Source organism: Orycteropus afer, unplaced genomic scaffold, assembly GCF_000298275.1.
Source record: "Orycteropus afer afer isolate SDZICR_OR568_19922 unplaced genomic scaffold, OryAfe1.0 scaffold00050, whole genome shotgun sequence".
NCBI classification, from domain to species: Eukaryota; Metazoa; Chordata; class Mammalia; order Tubulidentata; family Orycteropodidae; genus Orycteropus; species Orycteropus afer.
The window spans coordinates 1,207,669-1,224,474 of NW_006921637.1; the positions used below are offsets into that span (position 1 = coordinate 1,207,669).

At 37.3% G+C, this 16,806-nt stretch overlaps 1 protein-coding gene across 1 annotated transcript in view; it reads right to left on the minus strand.

The window, feature by feature from the left end:
* Positions 1-16,806, minus strand: part of TBCE (tubulin folding cofactor E) — a 156,174-nt gene that overhangs the window by 4,662 nt on the left and 134,706 nt on the right. Inside the window, exons 9-13 of the mRNA XM_007938470.2 lie at positions 12,393-12,457; positions 12,240-12,304; positions 11,738-11,887; positions 10,598-10,751; positions 2,787-2,887 (exon numbers count right to left, since the gene is read on the minus strand). Of these exons, the coding sequence (XP_007936661.1) occupies positions 2,787-2,887; positions 10,598-10,751; positions 11,738-11,887; positions 12,240-12,304; positions 12,393-12,457 (535 nt within the window). The remainder of the gene's footprint in view (positions 1-2,786; positions 2,888-10,597; positions 10,752-11,737; positions 11,888-12,239; positions 12,305-12,392; positions 12,458-16,806) is intronic.

The following is a 16,806-nucleotide window of genomic DNA, read 5'->3' on the forward strand; positions in this document are numbered from 1 at the left end:
GCTAACCAGAAGGCTGGCAGTTCAAACCCACCAGCCACTCCTCGGAAGGAAGGTTGGGCAATCCTACTTCTGTAGTGATACTGCCTCGGAAACCCATGGAGGGGTTGCTATGAGTCGGGGCCGACTCGACGGCACATAACAACAACAACAACAGACTAGTGAGTAGTGTCTGGGGTCTTAAAAGCTTGTGAGCAGCCATTTAAGACACAACTATTGGTTATTCATAGGGAGCAAAAGAGAATTAAGGTAATCAAAGGCTCAAAGAAGAAATTAGTCCAGGGGACTAACAGCCCACACAAACCAGCCTTCTCTAAACTGAGACTAGATGGTGCCCAGCTACCAATACCAACCATTCTGACCAAGGACACAATAGTAGGTCCCAGAAAGAAGGGGAAAAATACAAGAACAAAACTCAAATTCCTAAAGAAGACCAGACTTAACTGGACTGTCAGACACCTGGGGAACCCCCAAGACTATCACCCTAAAAAAACCTTTGAACTTGGATTTGAATCTATTTCTGTAAGTCACCTTCCAGCTAAATAATAGACTGGCTTATAAACAGTATAACCCATGAGAAATGTGCTCCCTTAAATCAACTATATAAACACTAAACAGTCAACATTTCCCCAAAAGTAAAGATGAGAAGGCAAGGAGGGCAAGAGAAGCTAGATCAACAGAAACAGAACAAAACAGAATGGAAATGTGCATGTGGACACATTGTGAAAACTGTAACCCGTGGCATAAAACAATTTGTATAAAATTATTAAAGAACCACCTAAGTTTCCTATAAGCTTTGATCTAAAACACGGTAAGTTTTCTTTTATTTTTAAAGCTGACTGGTTTCAAAGGTATACAAAGGACCAATGTAATCTATTAGAATAACCTGAAAAGTTCTGTCAGGCTTTATCTTGTCAGTATATTTCTTGGTGTCTCCATGCCTTAAATGTCCTACAAGGTATAGAGTGTGTAATATACAAATTATAAAGTATAACAAACTATAAAGTTGGTTGTAATATAGGTAGATTTTATCTGGATGCTCAATTTTTAGTTATCACTATGGTTTACATAATGTTAGGTATCCTTTGTTTAATATGCCATGTGGTCTAATTTTTAGTGTGATTTTGGTGGAAGCATTGAAATTACCTTATCTACTATATTGTATTTCTTTTCTATTTCTGAGTGATACACATAAATGTGTGCAATATAAATTTTAATGGTAAATTTAAAAAAAGGTTAATTCACACTTTACAATAAGGATTTAAATTACACATCCAAGTTAAGTGTTGTTCTTAGCAGCTGCCAAGTCAGTGTCACTCCTGGTGATACATGCATTGTTAAATGTACAACTGAGCTCAAACCCTAATATAGGAATAGGTTGTATTGATTTTTAAAATGCTATTAATACTTCTAGAATTACTAACAAAAACAAAAAATAATGGACCAACATTCTGTAGCTTTCATGACAATTTAACCAAATTTCCAAGTGTAAGGAAAAGCACAAATTTCTAAGTAATTCACAATTTCGTTCACTACTCAAATACCTTCTACATTTATCACACTATTAAATGAGTTTAAAGCATAGGAGTTGCAAAATTTTTCAATACAAGAATTTAGATTTGTTTAAGAAATCATCACATCTAGAGTGGAAGAGCAGTGTGAAACAAAACTCAAAATCATTTTAAAAGAAAAAAAAAGGGACCAGGTTTTCTGGTCTCATAGGGCCTGGTGGAACCCCTAAAACTATGGTCCCTAGCTGCCCTCCAGATCTGGAATCGAACCCCTTCCTGTGGCTTCCAGCCAAACATAAGACAGGCATATAAGGTGAACATTTACATTAGGTAGCTACATTCTTGGAGGGATCAATCATGGGAGAATAGAAGGGCTGTGTATTGTGGTAGTTCAGTTTGTGTGTCAACTTGGCTAGGCCTGGCTGAGTGGCTGGGCAGCTGGATGTAGTATTCCCCATGATGAGACTGGTAATCAACTCCATGGTGGATCTACTGTGAGCAACTAAGTAGCTTGCCTTTGGGTTTGTGGTCTGCTTACTGTATGTAAGTAGCAGCTTTGGTAACGGTCTCTAGCTTATGGCACCTTGAACCCTGCATGTAGCCATGTTGTTGTTTAGCAGCCTGCCTGGCTCTGCCAACCTTGGGACTTGCAATGGACTTCAATTAATGGCCTGCCATGTGATTTGGTAATATCAGGACTGTGCCTTTTTACTTGTCAACTTTGGGCTTGGCAGCCTCAGCAGCCAGCAGCTGTCTGAGTAAAGAAAAGCTTCTAGCTTCAGTGGGCCGGGAGCTGGAGGCAGAGCTGAAGCCCAAGACTGAGGAGCTTTCACCCAGCCCCTAGAGCCTGGCACTTTGAACGTAGTCTTAAAGCCTCCAAATTATAAGAATAAACTCCTGTTTGTTAAGGCCATCCCATTTGTGGTATATTTTTGTCAGAGCAGCACTAAGTAATCAGAACATATATGCACAGGGAGACAGCTCAGGTGGAGCAGGAATGCATGGGTGGAAAGGACACAGGGAAGAGGTATCTATGGGGAGGAAGTGGGATGAGAGGTGTTGCATTGTGGGAAACTGTAGTCAATGTCATGAGGCAGTGTATGTGAACTAGTGTATAGAAAGTGAAGTTGCTCTGTAAACTTTAACCTGAATCACAATAAAAATTTTTTAAAAAAAGAAGTCATATCCATTTCGCTAAAAATAAAAATACTTAAGAGAAACAAATTTAATCCCTTTCAGGTCATCACTATCTGTTTCAGCACCTAAGGACTAAAATACAAATATACTGGATTTGAATTTTGGGTTCTTACTTAGTAGCTGATTTTTGAGCATAAATGGTTGTTGTGTTTTGAGTTCCTCATCTTCAGGTACACCAAATTCTGTTTAAGGAGAAAAAAAAAAAAAAAAAAAAAAGGATAAATAAAGGGCTCTACAAGAAAAAAAGGTTTATAATTAAGGGTCAACACAGCCTTTTCCTTTCCCATGATAAAACCTAGCAGAAGCTGATATGCCAGGGGTGTATCTTCCTTTTACCCATTTATCTCTTTCTTTTGGGGCGGTATGGACAGCAACCATTTACAAGGGCAGTATCTTCTGTAACTACTGTATTACCTTACCATCCTTCCAAAACCAAACTCACTGCCATTGAGTCAATTCTGACTCATAGAGACCCTCATTGGGTTTCCAAGGCAGTAAATCTTTAAGGAAGGAGATTGCCCCAACTTCCTTCCACAGAGCAGCTAGTGGGTTTGACCCATCAACCCTCTGGTTATCAGTCAAATACTTTAGGCATTTGGTAGAGCTCCTCAGAGATTAATAATGTCCTGACTTAAACTAACAAGATGAGCCTGTGCCAAATATATAAAACATCTGTTTAGAGTTTCCCTTTGAAAATAGTTCCCTTTCTTTCTGGTTATGTTTATGATTCACAGAGCACCTCCACCAAGTTCTAACCAAATTGTACAGCACTAAGCTGGGCATGCCACAGCACTGCTGTCAACCAGGTCCCCTGCCCCTCTGCAAGTGACCTGTGCATAAGGATATAAGGGATGCAGCACTTTTCTCCTGGTCTAACGTTTACTGAAAAATCCAGGGCAAAATTTCTGTAATTGCCACAAGCATCTGTGCCTTTGTCTTTGGGCACTCTTAGTGAAATACTAAGCCACACCTACAGGACTGCCTTAAGGAGCCTTTGCTTCCCTGCTCCTGAAAGATTTAGAATTCACCTAAAGTGGCCAGGAAATGGGGCCAGCTAATGGAGTAATCTGAAAGCAATTCCCACAGGCAGCTTTTCTTCTGCAAAGATGATGTTCTAGCATGAAGCATTTATGCAGTGAGCTGCTTATATTAGGAAATACATAAAAAGGAAAACTGCATAAAAGTGAAATTTGGAATAATAAGTCAAAACAAAATAAAAAGTACATCAGGGACAAAGGATCATAAAGTCATGGCTTCAGAGCCTGAAGAACCAGGCTGGAAGTTTTGAGAAAACACATTGCATACAAAGTGCACAAAGTGTCAGATGTGGTAGGGAGTGAACCAGTGCTTGTGAAGAACAGCCTTCTTCTGGGCTCTCATAAGACACCAGAATTATTTGGGGAGCATTAAAAATGTGTATGCTTGGACTTCCGGTAAGATGGTGGAATAGGCAGACAAGCTACCCAGACCCTCTTTAAAAGAGAAAAGAGAAACCAATTGAAAGAGATACAGAAGATAATCCTGGAGCCCTGAGGTTTGAAGGGAAGTATACAGAAGTGGATTAGGCACCAACTAGTGGAAAAACCTGCATGAAAACATTGAGTACAGAGATGGATGGAGCTGCAGACTGTCAGCTACTCTGATGGCACCAACAGCCTGAATATTTCCAAGTGGTGTTGGGACCTGAGAATGACTTTAAGATCACTCCTGGTCACCAAGGGCTACAGGGATAACTGCACTGGTGGCCTATGATTAGGAAGGGAAAAACAGCTAAGAGGGAGACAACCTGAGCTGTGGACGTTCTGTTGTCTGGAGAGTGCAGCCATTTTGACTGCTTACAAGTGGTGGCCATTTTGGACATTTAAATTGACAGCATTCTCATCTGGATTCCAGTGACCTAAGAATAGGCTCCATTTGCTAAGGAAGGCAGGGACATATGGGAGGCTGACAATGGGAAAGGAAACATGGGAGATTAACTGCTGCCAAGCAGCGAATAGAGCACAGTACCCTGCTTACATAGATAACGCCCAAAGAAAACAAAAATCCTGGGCAAGGCACTCCAATATACAATCACCAATTAAATATAAACACAAAAACATCACAATGACAACAGAGCATCACAGTCCACACAAAGAAGCAAGATAAAGCAGGAGAAACAAGGGACCAGGATACAGACCCAGAACACATCCCTGAGAAAGCAGCAGCATTGAAACTCCCTGAAAAGAAATTCAAAAGAATTATATTTAGGTACTTTCAACAGATTGAGAGACAGATTCAGGAAAACACTGACAAAATTGGAGAAAACCCTATAACAATTTTGAATGAGAAATCAGAAATGATACAAAATCTACAGACAGAAATCCAAAAGATTAATACTAAATTTTAAGAAATAGATAGCTCATTGAACAGGCAAAGGAATAGAAGTGAATCAATGGGAGATAGAATCAGTGAGACTGAAGACAAATACCTCAATGCTTCTTTACAAAGGAAGCAATCAGAAAAATGATCAAAACAAAATGAAGAAAGCCTAAGGTTCATGTAAGATACCATCAAAAGGAATAACCTACATGTAATCGGAACTCCAGAACTGGAAGAGACAGACAAAACCACAAAGAAAATTGCCGAAGATTTATTGGAAGAGACTTTCCCCGGTAGGATGAAAGATAAGAATATATCCAATCAAGAAATTCAACAAACTCCAAACAGAATAGACAACAAAAGAAAATAAGCAAGACATCATCAAACTCACTAAAACCAAAGACAAAGAAAGAATCCTGAAAGCATCACAGGAAAAACTAAAAGTTACTTACAAGGTGTAACCAATAAGACTAAGCTCAGATTTCTCAGCAGAAACCATGCAGGAGAGAAGATAAGAGGATGGTATATATAAAAGCCTGAAAGAAAAAAATTTCCAACCAAGAACTACATACCCAGTAAAACTCCCTCAAATATGATGGTAAAATTAGGACATTTCTAGATAAGCAGAAATTAAGGGAATTTGTTAAAACCAGACCAACCTTACAAGAGATGCTAAAGGGAGTCTTTGCACAGAGAACCAACAACAGCAAACAACAACCAACCATTAACACACATGATGACATAACCCTGAAACCAAATCAGTTATGAAGTACCAAAATAAATAAGCCTACAAGATTGTAAACAGGGAACCAGAGACATCAATTGACAAATGATGACAACTACAAACAAAAAAGAAGGCAAAACTGTATAGTTACAGAATTTCTAAATGGTAGGAAAGTCAAGGCAACTGCAAGATACATAACACTGTTCTAAACTTGGGAAGAAAATGATAAAACAACAGAAACGAAGGAAGTGGTAACACAATTCATAAACAAAATGAGTTCAGCACAAAAAATAATATGCAACAAAGAAATCAGCAACACCACGAAAAAGCACATAATAAAATGACAGCAACAAATTCATACTTGTCAATAATTACAATGAATGTAAATGGATTAAATGCACCACTCAAGAGATGGAGAGTTGCAGACTGGATAAGAGAATATAACCCATCAATATGCTGTCTAAAGAGACATACCATAGAGATAAAGACAAAAATCAACTAAAAATCAAAGGTTGGAAAAAAGATATATCAAGCAAATGGCCACCAAAAAAGAGTAGGAGTGGCAATATTAATTTCTGATAAAATTGACTTTAAGACAAAATCCAGCATAAGAGACAAGGAAGGACATTATACAATGATTAAAGGATCTATTGAAAAGAGGACATAACCATATTAAATATCTATACACCCAATGAAAGAGCACAAAGATACATAAACCAGACTCTAACAGAACTGAAAAGACAAACAGATGACTGCACAGTCATAGTAGATTTTAATACACCACTTTGAATCACATACAGAACTGAAAAGAAAGTCAACAAAGTTGCAGAACAGCTAAACAGTACAATCCACCATCTTGACCTTACAGACATCTACAGAGCACATGGAACATTCTCCAGGACAGACCACATGTTAGACCAGAAAGCAAAAACACTAAATACTGCAAAGCATCTTCTCAGATCACAATGCTATAAAATTAGAAATCAACAATAGGAAAATGAACAGAAAAAGAACAAACACACACATGGAAATATAGTAACACCCTCCATGAAAACGACTGGGTAACAGAAGAAATAAAAAATGAAATAAAAAATTCCTTTAATCAAACTATAATGAAAACACAACATAACAGAATCTTTGGGACACAGCAAAAGCAGTGATCAAAGCCAATTTATAGCAATAAATGCACACATCCAAAAAGAAGAAAGAGCCGAAATAAACACCGTAATCCAACATCTTCAACAATTTGAAAAAGAGCAGCAAAAAATGCCTACAGTCACCAGAAGAAAAGAAGTAATAAAAGATTCGGGCAGAAAGAAATGAAACAGAAAATAGAAAGACAACAGAAAAAATCAACAAGACTAGAAGATGGTTCTTTAAAAGATTAATAAAATCAACAAACCACTGGCAAATTTAACAAAGGAAAAGAGGGACAAAATACATGTAAGATGAATAAGAAGTGAACTGGGTGACACCACAACAGAATCAACAGAAATTAAAGGGATAAATAACAGGATACTATGAAGAACTGTATTCCAACAAATTCGAAAATCTAGAAGAAATGGACAGATCTCTAGAAACATACAGCTTTCCTAAACTAACACAGACTGAAGTGGAAAATTTGAACAGACCCGTAACAAAGGAAGAAATTGAACAGGTCATATAAAATGACCAATAAAAAAAAGCTCTGGTCCAGATGGTTTCACTGGCGAATTCTACCAGATGTTCAGAGAAGAACTGACACCAAACTATTCCAGAAGGATGGAATTCCCCCAAATTCATTTTATAAAGCAAGCATAACCTTGATACCAAAACCAGGCACAGACATCACTCAAAAGGAAAACTACACACCAATATCCCTCATGAATAGATATGCAAAAATCTTCAATAAAATACTAGCCAACAGATTCCAACAACATAACAAGAAAATCATTCATTATGACCAAATGGGGTTCATATCCGGTATGCAAGGATGGTTCAATATTAGAAAAACATTCAATGTCATCTACCATGTAAATAAAACAAAGAAAAAGTACCACACAATCATATCAGTGATGTAGAAAAGGCATTTGCTAAAATCCAACACCCATTCCTGATCAAAACTCTCAGCTAAATGGGAAAAGAAAGGGCATTCCTCAATCTAATAAAGGGCATCTATGCAAAACCAACAGCCAACATTATTCTCAATGGAGAGAGACTGAAACCATTCCTCTTGAGAACAGGAACCAGAGAAGGATGCCCTCTATGACCACTTCTGTTCAACACTATATTGGAAGTCCTAGCCAGGCCAATGAGGCAAGAAAGGGAAATCAAAGGCATCCACATTGGTAAGAAAGAAGTCAAACTATCCCTATTTGCTGATGAAATGATCCTATACCTAGAAAACCCAAGAGACTCAATATAAAATCTACTTGAAATAATTGAGAGATTTGTCATTGTGGCAGGATATAAGATCAACATCCAAAAATCAGTTGCATTACTCTACACCAGCAATGACTGCTGAAAAGGAAATAAGGAAATCAATACCATTCACAATAGCTACCAAAAAAATAAAATACTTGGGAATAAATCCTCGGAAGGAAGGTTGGGCAATCCTACTTCTGTAGTGATACTGCCTCGGAAACCCAAAGAGGGGTCACTATGAGTCGGGGCCGACTCGACGGCACATAACAACAACAACAACAGGGACACAAAAGACCTGTACAAAGGAAACTACAAATCACTACTCTAAGCAACCATAAGAGATCTACATAAATGGAAGAACATACCATGCGCATGGATAGGAAGATTGAACACTGAGAAAATGTCAATTCTACCCAAAGCAATCTATACATTCAATGCAATCCCAATCCAGATATCATCAGCATTCTTTAAGGATATGGAAAAACCAATCATTAACTTTATATGGATAGGAAAGAGGCCTCAAATAAGCAAAGTACTACTGAAGAAGAACAAAGTAGGAGGTATCATATTCCCAGATCTCAAAACCTACTATACAGCCACAGTAGTCAAAACAGCTTGGTACTGGTACAAAAACAGACACATAGACTAGTGGAACAGAATTCAGAACCCAGAAATAGATCCATCAGTCTGTGATCAGCTGATCTTTGACAAAGGGCTGAACTCCATTAAATGGGTAAGAGATGGTCTCTTTAACAAATGGTGCTGGCAAAACTGGATATCCATTTGCAGAAAAATGAAAAAAGATGTACTGTACCTCATACTATATACAAAAACTAACTCCAGATGGATCAAAGACTTAAATGTGAAACCTAAAACTATAAAATTCCTCAAGGAAAATATAACCGCAAATTTAGAGACCCTCATTTATGACATAGACTGTCAAGCATAACCTAAAATGCACAAACAGCTAAAGATGAACTAGATGAATGGGACCTTTTAAAATTAAATTTTTATATGCTTCAAAAGAGTAAAAACAGAACCTACAGACTGGAAAAAAATATTCAGCATGACATATCTGACAAGGGAGTTATCTCTAAAATTTATAGACCCAACACCTCAACAACAAAAAGATTAACAATCCAATTAAAAGATGAGTGGAAAACACGAATAGACACTTCACCAAAGAAGATATTCAGGTGGCCAGCAAATACATGAAGAAATGCTCATGATCATTAGCCATCAGAGAAATGCAAATTAAAACAACAAGACACCATCGCACCCCAGCACTAATGGCAAAGTTCAACAAGAGAGAAAATAAATGCTGGCGAGGATTTGGAGAGACTGGGACTATCACACACTGCTGGTGGGACTGTGAAATACAACTACTGTGGAAAGCAGTATGGCAATTCCTTAAAAACCTAGAATTAGAAATACCATTTGACCCAGCAATCCCATTACTAGAAGTGAGAGTCAGGACAAGAATAGATATATGCACACCCAGTTTAATTGGAGCACTATTTACAATAGCAAAAAGAGGGAAACAACCTAGGTGCCGCACCATCAACAGAAGAATGGATAACCAAACTATGGTACATAGACACAATGAAATGCAACACTAAAGAATAATGTAGAATCTGCAAAACACCACATAACAAGGACAAACTTGGAGGACATTATGCTGAGTGAAATAAGTCAATTACAGAAAGACAAGTAAGTCAAATACAGAAAGTACAGTTCATGATTGTAAAAAGTCAAGGAAAAGTTTATATATGGAAGGAAACTTTGTTGGTTACATGTGGGGGGGAAGACGATTCAACACTGCTGCCAAAAAAAAAAAAAAAAATTTCCATTGCCAATGTCACTTTAGTTTTGTGTATTTCACTGTACATAAATTATATTTCAATAGAATGTATTTTTTAAAAAATGTGAATGTCTGGACTCCATCTCAAAATAGTCTAAGTTTTTAAATTATCTAAGTTGTAACCAGGGTTGAGATAAACTTGAGAGCTTGCTGCCTTTCCTAAAGTACAGAGTGGTACCTACTACCTAAAATCTAAAGTCTCTGGTGAGCATATGCAAAGATGAGAAGAATATGTTTAAGAGCTGGTTTCTTCTTCCCAAATGTAAATCTCTCACCCTCAGGAACCTAAAAAGACTTCCCTTGCTCCTTCTGCTGAGAGATGCTACAATTTATCTTCTCTAAAGGGAATTTTTTAAGTATCTGCTCCCAAATTACTAAAGTAGCCCCAGGAATGTATCTGTAGTCCATTTTGATGAGTGCAAAAAGCCTGAAGATAAAGGGAGAAAAGCAATAATAAGAATTTCATTTTATTTTTTTCCAAGGAAAAAAATGTGTTCCAGTGGAAAGTCCACCTAAGGAAAAGATACTTGTTGATACTATACATACTAAGGCAGAGTAACTGGTATCTCGGATGGGCTGCACGAAATTCTTCATTGGGTCTGTTTTTTTCTGGATCCTGATGTCCACCAGCCTTTTTCCATTCATTTCCAAAAGCTTTCCAGTAATCAAGCTCAGATCCATGCCTCTCCTCTGGAGGAACCTATATTGATGTGAAATAATGCAAATCGACTGAGGCACTCTTCTAACAAGTTGTTTGTGTTTTGTAAACCATCTCATCCTTCTTCCACTGTCCACCCAAAAGAAAAATCAAATTGAAAGGGATAATATTTGATTACACTTTTCATCTTTGTTTTTTTTTCACCACTGACAGAATCCAGGAGTTGATTCAAAACGAAAAAATAATTTCCACTTTATACTTTTCTTCATAAGACTATCTACCCACATCATAAGACTATCTACCCACAAGCTAGTGTCTAAACTATCCCTAATCCCTAAGGTCCCCTAAACAAGTCAGCCCTTGGAGGAGCTCATTTTTGACAAGTGAACAACACAAAAGTGCTGGCAAACCATGGCCTTACCAGATTTTATGGAGCAGAGTGGATGAGAAGTAAAGGATGAATAAGCTTTGTTGTTTTATCTTCTTCCTGCCTACATTCCCCCCATGAAATAGTAGAAAGTGTCTAGTATCCCTTGCCCCTCATCAAATAATAATAAATCAGGCCAGGGAGCAAGTCACCAACAGGTTTTTCCTATGCTGCTTTAAGAAGTGTAATACCACCTTCCACTTGAGAAATAGGAGCTCTGGTGGCACAATGCACAAGGCATTTGACTGCTAACCAGAAGGTTGGTAGTTCAAACCCACCAGCCACTCCTTGGAAGGAAAAATGGTTAATGTACTTCCATAGAGATACTGCCTTGGAAATCCAAGGAGTTGTTGTTATCAGTCAGAATCTACTCAACAGCAATGAGTTTGTTTCTTTATTTGTTTTCCCCTAAGAAATCAGAAAAGAACCACTAATTACTAAGATACACAGATAATATTTTACCATTTGGAGGGTAACCACATGATAACCTTTAAAATATTTAAATATAATTTCTTCTTTTTCCATTTTCTGGCAGTCTCACTAGGAGACTATGTTAATTGATTTTTTAGTCTAATAAATATATCATTATTCTAGCACTTACCTCACATCTGTTCAGTGTCTTCAGCTGACCAATTTTGGCGATAATGAGTTGGCGTGTAGTCTCAGCATTGTTTCCCTCAGTCAGGGGGTTTCTTAAGCAAGACAAAGAGTGAAGGCTCTGCAACTTATCTAGTTCATTGATAAATGACCACTGAGATCAAACAAAAAGAAAATAAACATGTTTCAGGATACTTCTTCATATTATCTGAGCTAGTAAAAGAAAAGCAAAAGTCCCTAGTTCTTATTTAAGGCACTGAATTTGACCATGCACAAAGACCCCACTAGAAAGACCACATACTTTTACTCTATACCCATGCCATTTAAAATGATAAGCAGTCTACTTAAGTGTGGGCTTAATATTTTTGGCTTGATAAAAGTTTTACTCCAAGAAAAATTTTTTTTTTTTCAATTTAGAACTTTATTTATAGAAGGAGGAACCTACAAGCTCCATGAGAGTGGCAATAAGTGATGACGCACAATGCATATTCTGAAGACGCTCTTACTTGTGATATCTGATTGTTGTTTACTACAAGGTACTGCAAGGAAGGAAACATTGATGTTTTGCACCCTAGAAAAAAAAAAAAAGTAAAGTTACATGGGAGAAGTAAATGAAATAGCTAAAGTATGGGAGGAAATATTTCACTAATGTTATATACCAATTCCAGCATCCGGAAAATGTATAGAAGAAATTCCAGTGTCAGAAAGGATTAGCTGTTCTAATCTGAAATTGAGAAAACACAAATGTGATTACATACAATTACATATAGCAATATAAAACGCTATGGACTATCAACCAAACTAGTTTTTCATTTTTTTCCTACACCCAATGTTTTTATCTCATATAAAATGCTAAGAAACAATAATGTAATTTTAGGTCATCCAAAGAGCCTAAAATCTTGAAGTTCAATGAATAGAGAAAATAAGATATATAATCATATTTTAAAGGGCAATATGATGAACTGAAAGCATGAGCAACATGTGTTAAAAGCTAGGTGAGTACAGAGGAAGGGCAGATGGAGAAGACACCACTGTTCATGGGCCTTTAAGCAGAACCTTGAAGAATTGAGCTTTATCAAGTACAGATAAGGGAACATTACAGAAAAAGAGATTGGTGTCAGTAAACGCACAAGGGTGGAAGAACTCACAAGTACAACTGGGAATGGAAAGAAGTCCAGTCTGGTAGGAGCAAAGGGTATATAAAAAGGCCACATCACAAGAGTCTTTAATATTAAGCTTTACTTTGTAGGCAATGAGGAGAAATACTGTCAACAGAAAAGGAACATTAGAGCTCTGCTCCAACTGGGTGGTGGAGTGGCAAGACAGGATACAGGAGGCAGAAATTCTAACAATATTCCAGGTAGTGAAAACAACCCATTTCAGATGAAGAATCCAAAGGATTCACATGATGTATGGATATACAGGCAACAGCAAGGAGGGAGGTAATGAAGAAGGAGTAAAAGCTGACAGAAACTGACAGCCCTAGTCATCAAAATACACAAGCCATCAGAACTGGTCCAGCTACATTTACGAAAAAGAATGCACTGTTTTGGTTTTGGTGGATATGAAGTACCTAGCAGAGTATAGGCACTTAAGGAAACTTAGCTCAGAAGAGAGATAAAAAGGTAGAGCTAGAGATCTGGTGATATTTGCATGGAAATAAAAAAGAATCCACATTCTAAGATGTAGAGACAAAGGAGGAAACAAAACAAGGAGTCATAGGAAGATGTAGATGAAGCAATCACAGAAGTAGAAAAACATATTCCAGTAAGACGGCGGAATAGGCAGAAAGACTGCAGAGACCCTCTTCAACAAAGAAAAGGGGAACCAATTAACACAGAGAAGATAATCCTGGACACCTGAACCTTGAAGTGAAGGCTACAGAAGTGGACTAAACTCCAACTAGAAGAATTTGCATGAAAATAACAAAAAAGGTAGACATAAGGAGCTAGAGTCTGGCAGCAAGCCTGACGGCACAGACAGCTTGGATATTGCCCAGTGGTGGCAGGACCTAAGAATTAACCTAAATATCAGCCCTGCTAGCCAGGGATGGCATGGAGAACTTCTCCAGTGACTGGGAAATAAAAATGGAGGCAGCGAAGAGGACAGCAGGCTGAGCTGTGGACTTTTATCTGTCCGGAGGGCACAGCCATTTTGACTGTTTACAAGCAGCCTGACCATTTTGGATATTTAAACCAACAGTGTTCTCCCAGATACCAGGGACTTAAGAACAGGCTCCACTTGCCAGTAACTCCAAAGACAAGCCGGACCCGAACAACTGGAAAGTGGAAGACAGCAATACTCCCCATAAGACAGAACTACACCCGCACCTCCTGCAACCTCACTTACTGAGTGAGAGCCACCACTTCCTTCTCCACGAATGGGTGAACGATAAACAACTACGAAGAGGAGCCTGACTCACCCTTGGCTGCTCTTCACAGTTAACAAAGATCTAAATACAAAAACGCCATGATGTCTCAGAGAAAACAGACAATCACAATCCCCACAAAGAAGCAAGATAAAGTGGTAGAAACAAGGGAGCAGGATACAGACCCAGAACACAACCCTGAGGAAGAAGCACCATTGAACTATCTGATAAGGAATTCAAAAGAATTATATTTAGGTATCTTCAAGAGAGACAGATCAAGGAAAACACAGAAAAAACCCTAGAAGAATTTTGGAAGAAAATACAAAAACAAAATGACAAAATAAATGAAAAATTACAACTGATTCTAAATCTACAGATAGAAATGCAGAAGATTAATATTAAATTCTCAGAAATAGATAACATATTGATAGGACAAAGGAGTAGAATTGATGCAATGGAAAAGAGAATTAATGAGACTGAAGATAAATACCTGAATACTTCTTTGGAAAGGGATCAATCAGAGAAAAGACCAAAATAAATGAAGAAACCCTAAAGTTCATGTGGGATACCAACAAAAGGAATAAGCTACGTATCATCAAAATTCCAGAACAGGAAGAGAAAAATAAAACCAGTGAGAAAACTGTCCAGGATCTGTTGGAGGAGAACTTCCCTGATATGATGAAAGATGAGAATATATCTAATCAGGAAGTCCAACAAACCCCAAACAGGATAGACCCCAAATGAAAATCGCCAAGACATATCATCACCAAATCCATCAAAACCAAAGACAAAGAAAGAATCATCAAAGCAGCATGGGAAAAACAAAAACTGACTTACAAAGGACAACCAGTAAAAATAAGCTCTGATTTCTCAACAGAAACCATGCAAGCGAGAAGGCAATGGGATGGTATATATAAAACCCTCAAAGACAAAAATTTTCAACCAAGAAATTATGTACTTAGCAAAACCGTCTCTCAAATATGATGGTGAAATTAGGAGATTTCCAGAGAAGCAGAAACTAAGGGAATTTGTTAAAACCAGACCAACCTTACAAGAGATACTAAAGGGATTCCGTTGAACTGAGAAGCAAAACTAGCAAGTAACAACCAACCATTAATACACAAGATGACATAACCAAAAAAACCACAGCTATGGCCATATCCAAAACAAAATGAGCTTACAAGACTGTAAACAGGGAACCAGAGACATCAACTGGCAAATGAGGACAACTGCAAACCAAAAAGAGGGGAAAACATTGTAGTTACAGAACTTCTAAATGGTGAAAAAGTCAAGAGAGTTGTAAGATAGAATAGACTGTTCTAATCTCAGGGAGAAAATTATGAATCACAGGGTAACCTTAAAGACAAATGATAAACGTTCATATCACAATAAAAAAGAGAGCAAGCACAAATATTCAGCAAATACCAAACCAACAGCAACAAAGGAAATGATAACACGACTAATAAACATAATGAGCTCAGCACAAAAAATAATATGGAACAAAGAAACCGGGGACACCATGAAAAAAACACGTAACAAACTGACAGCAACCAATTCATACTTATCAATAATTACACCGAATGTTAATGGATTAAATGCACCACTCAAGAGATGCAGAGTTGCAGACTGGATAAGAAAACTAAACCCATCAATATGCTGCCTACAAGAGACACACCTTAGAGACAAAGACAAAAATAGATTAAAAATCAAAGGATGGAAAAAGATGTATCAAGCAATTGGCAATGGTAAGAAAGCAGGAGTGGCAATCCTAATTTCTGATCAAATTGACTTTAACACAAAAACCACCATATAAGACAAAGAAGGACATTATATAATGATTAAAGGATCAATTGAACACAAAGACATAACCATAATAAGTATCTATGGACCCAATGAAAGAGCCCCAAAATACATAAATCAGACTTAAAAAGAGTTGAAAAGGCAAACAGATGACTGTACATTCATAGTGGGAGACTTTAATACACCATTTTCAATGAAAGATAGAAAAACTGGAAAGAATCTCAACAAACACACAGAAGAACTAAACAATACAATCCACCAACTTCACCTTATAGATATCTACAGAGCACTTCACCCAACAACATCACAATATACATTCTTTTCCAGTACACATGGAACATTTTCCATAATAGACAACATGTTAGGCCATACAGCAAACCTCAATAAATATAAAAACACTAAAATGCAGCAAAGCATCTTCTCAGATAATAAGGCTATGAAATTAGAAATCAACAATAAGAACAACAGAAAAAGAATAAACAGATGGAAACTGAACAAACACCCTCCTTGAGAAAGACGGGGTAAGAGAAGAAATTAAAATTGAAATTCAAAGATTTTTTTAATCAAACGAGAATGAAAATGCAACATACCAAAATCTTTGGGACACAGCAAAAGCAGTGATCAGAGGCCAATTTTTAGCAATCAATGCACACATCAAAAAAGAAGAAAGAGACAAAATCAACACATTAAACCAACATCTCCAACAATTAGAAAAAGAACAGCAAGAAAAGCCTAGAATCACCAGAAGAAAGGAAATCATAAAGATTCTAGCAGAAATCAAGGAAACAGAAAATAGAAGGGCAATAGAAAAAAATCAACAGGACCAGAAGTTGGTATTTTGAAAAGATCAATAAAATTGACAAACCACTGGCAAATTTAACAAAGGAAAAGAGGGAGAGAATACA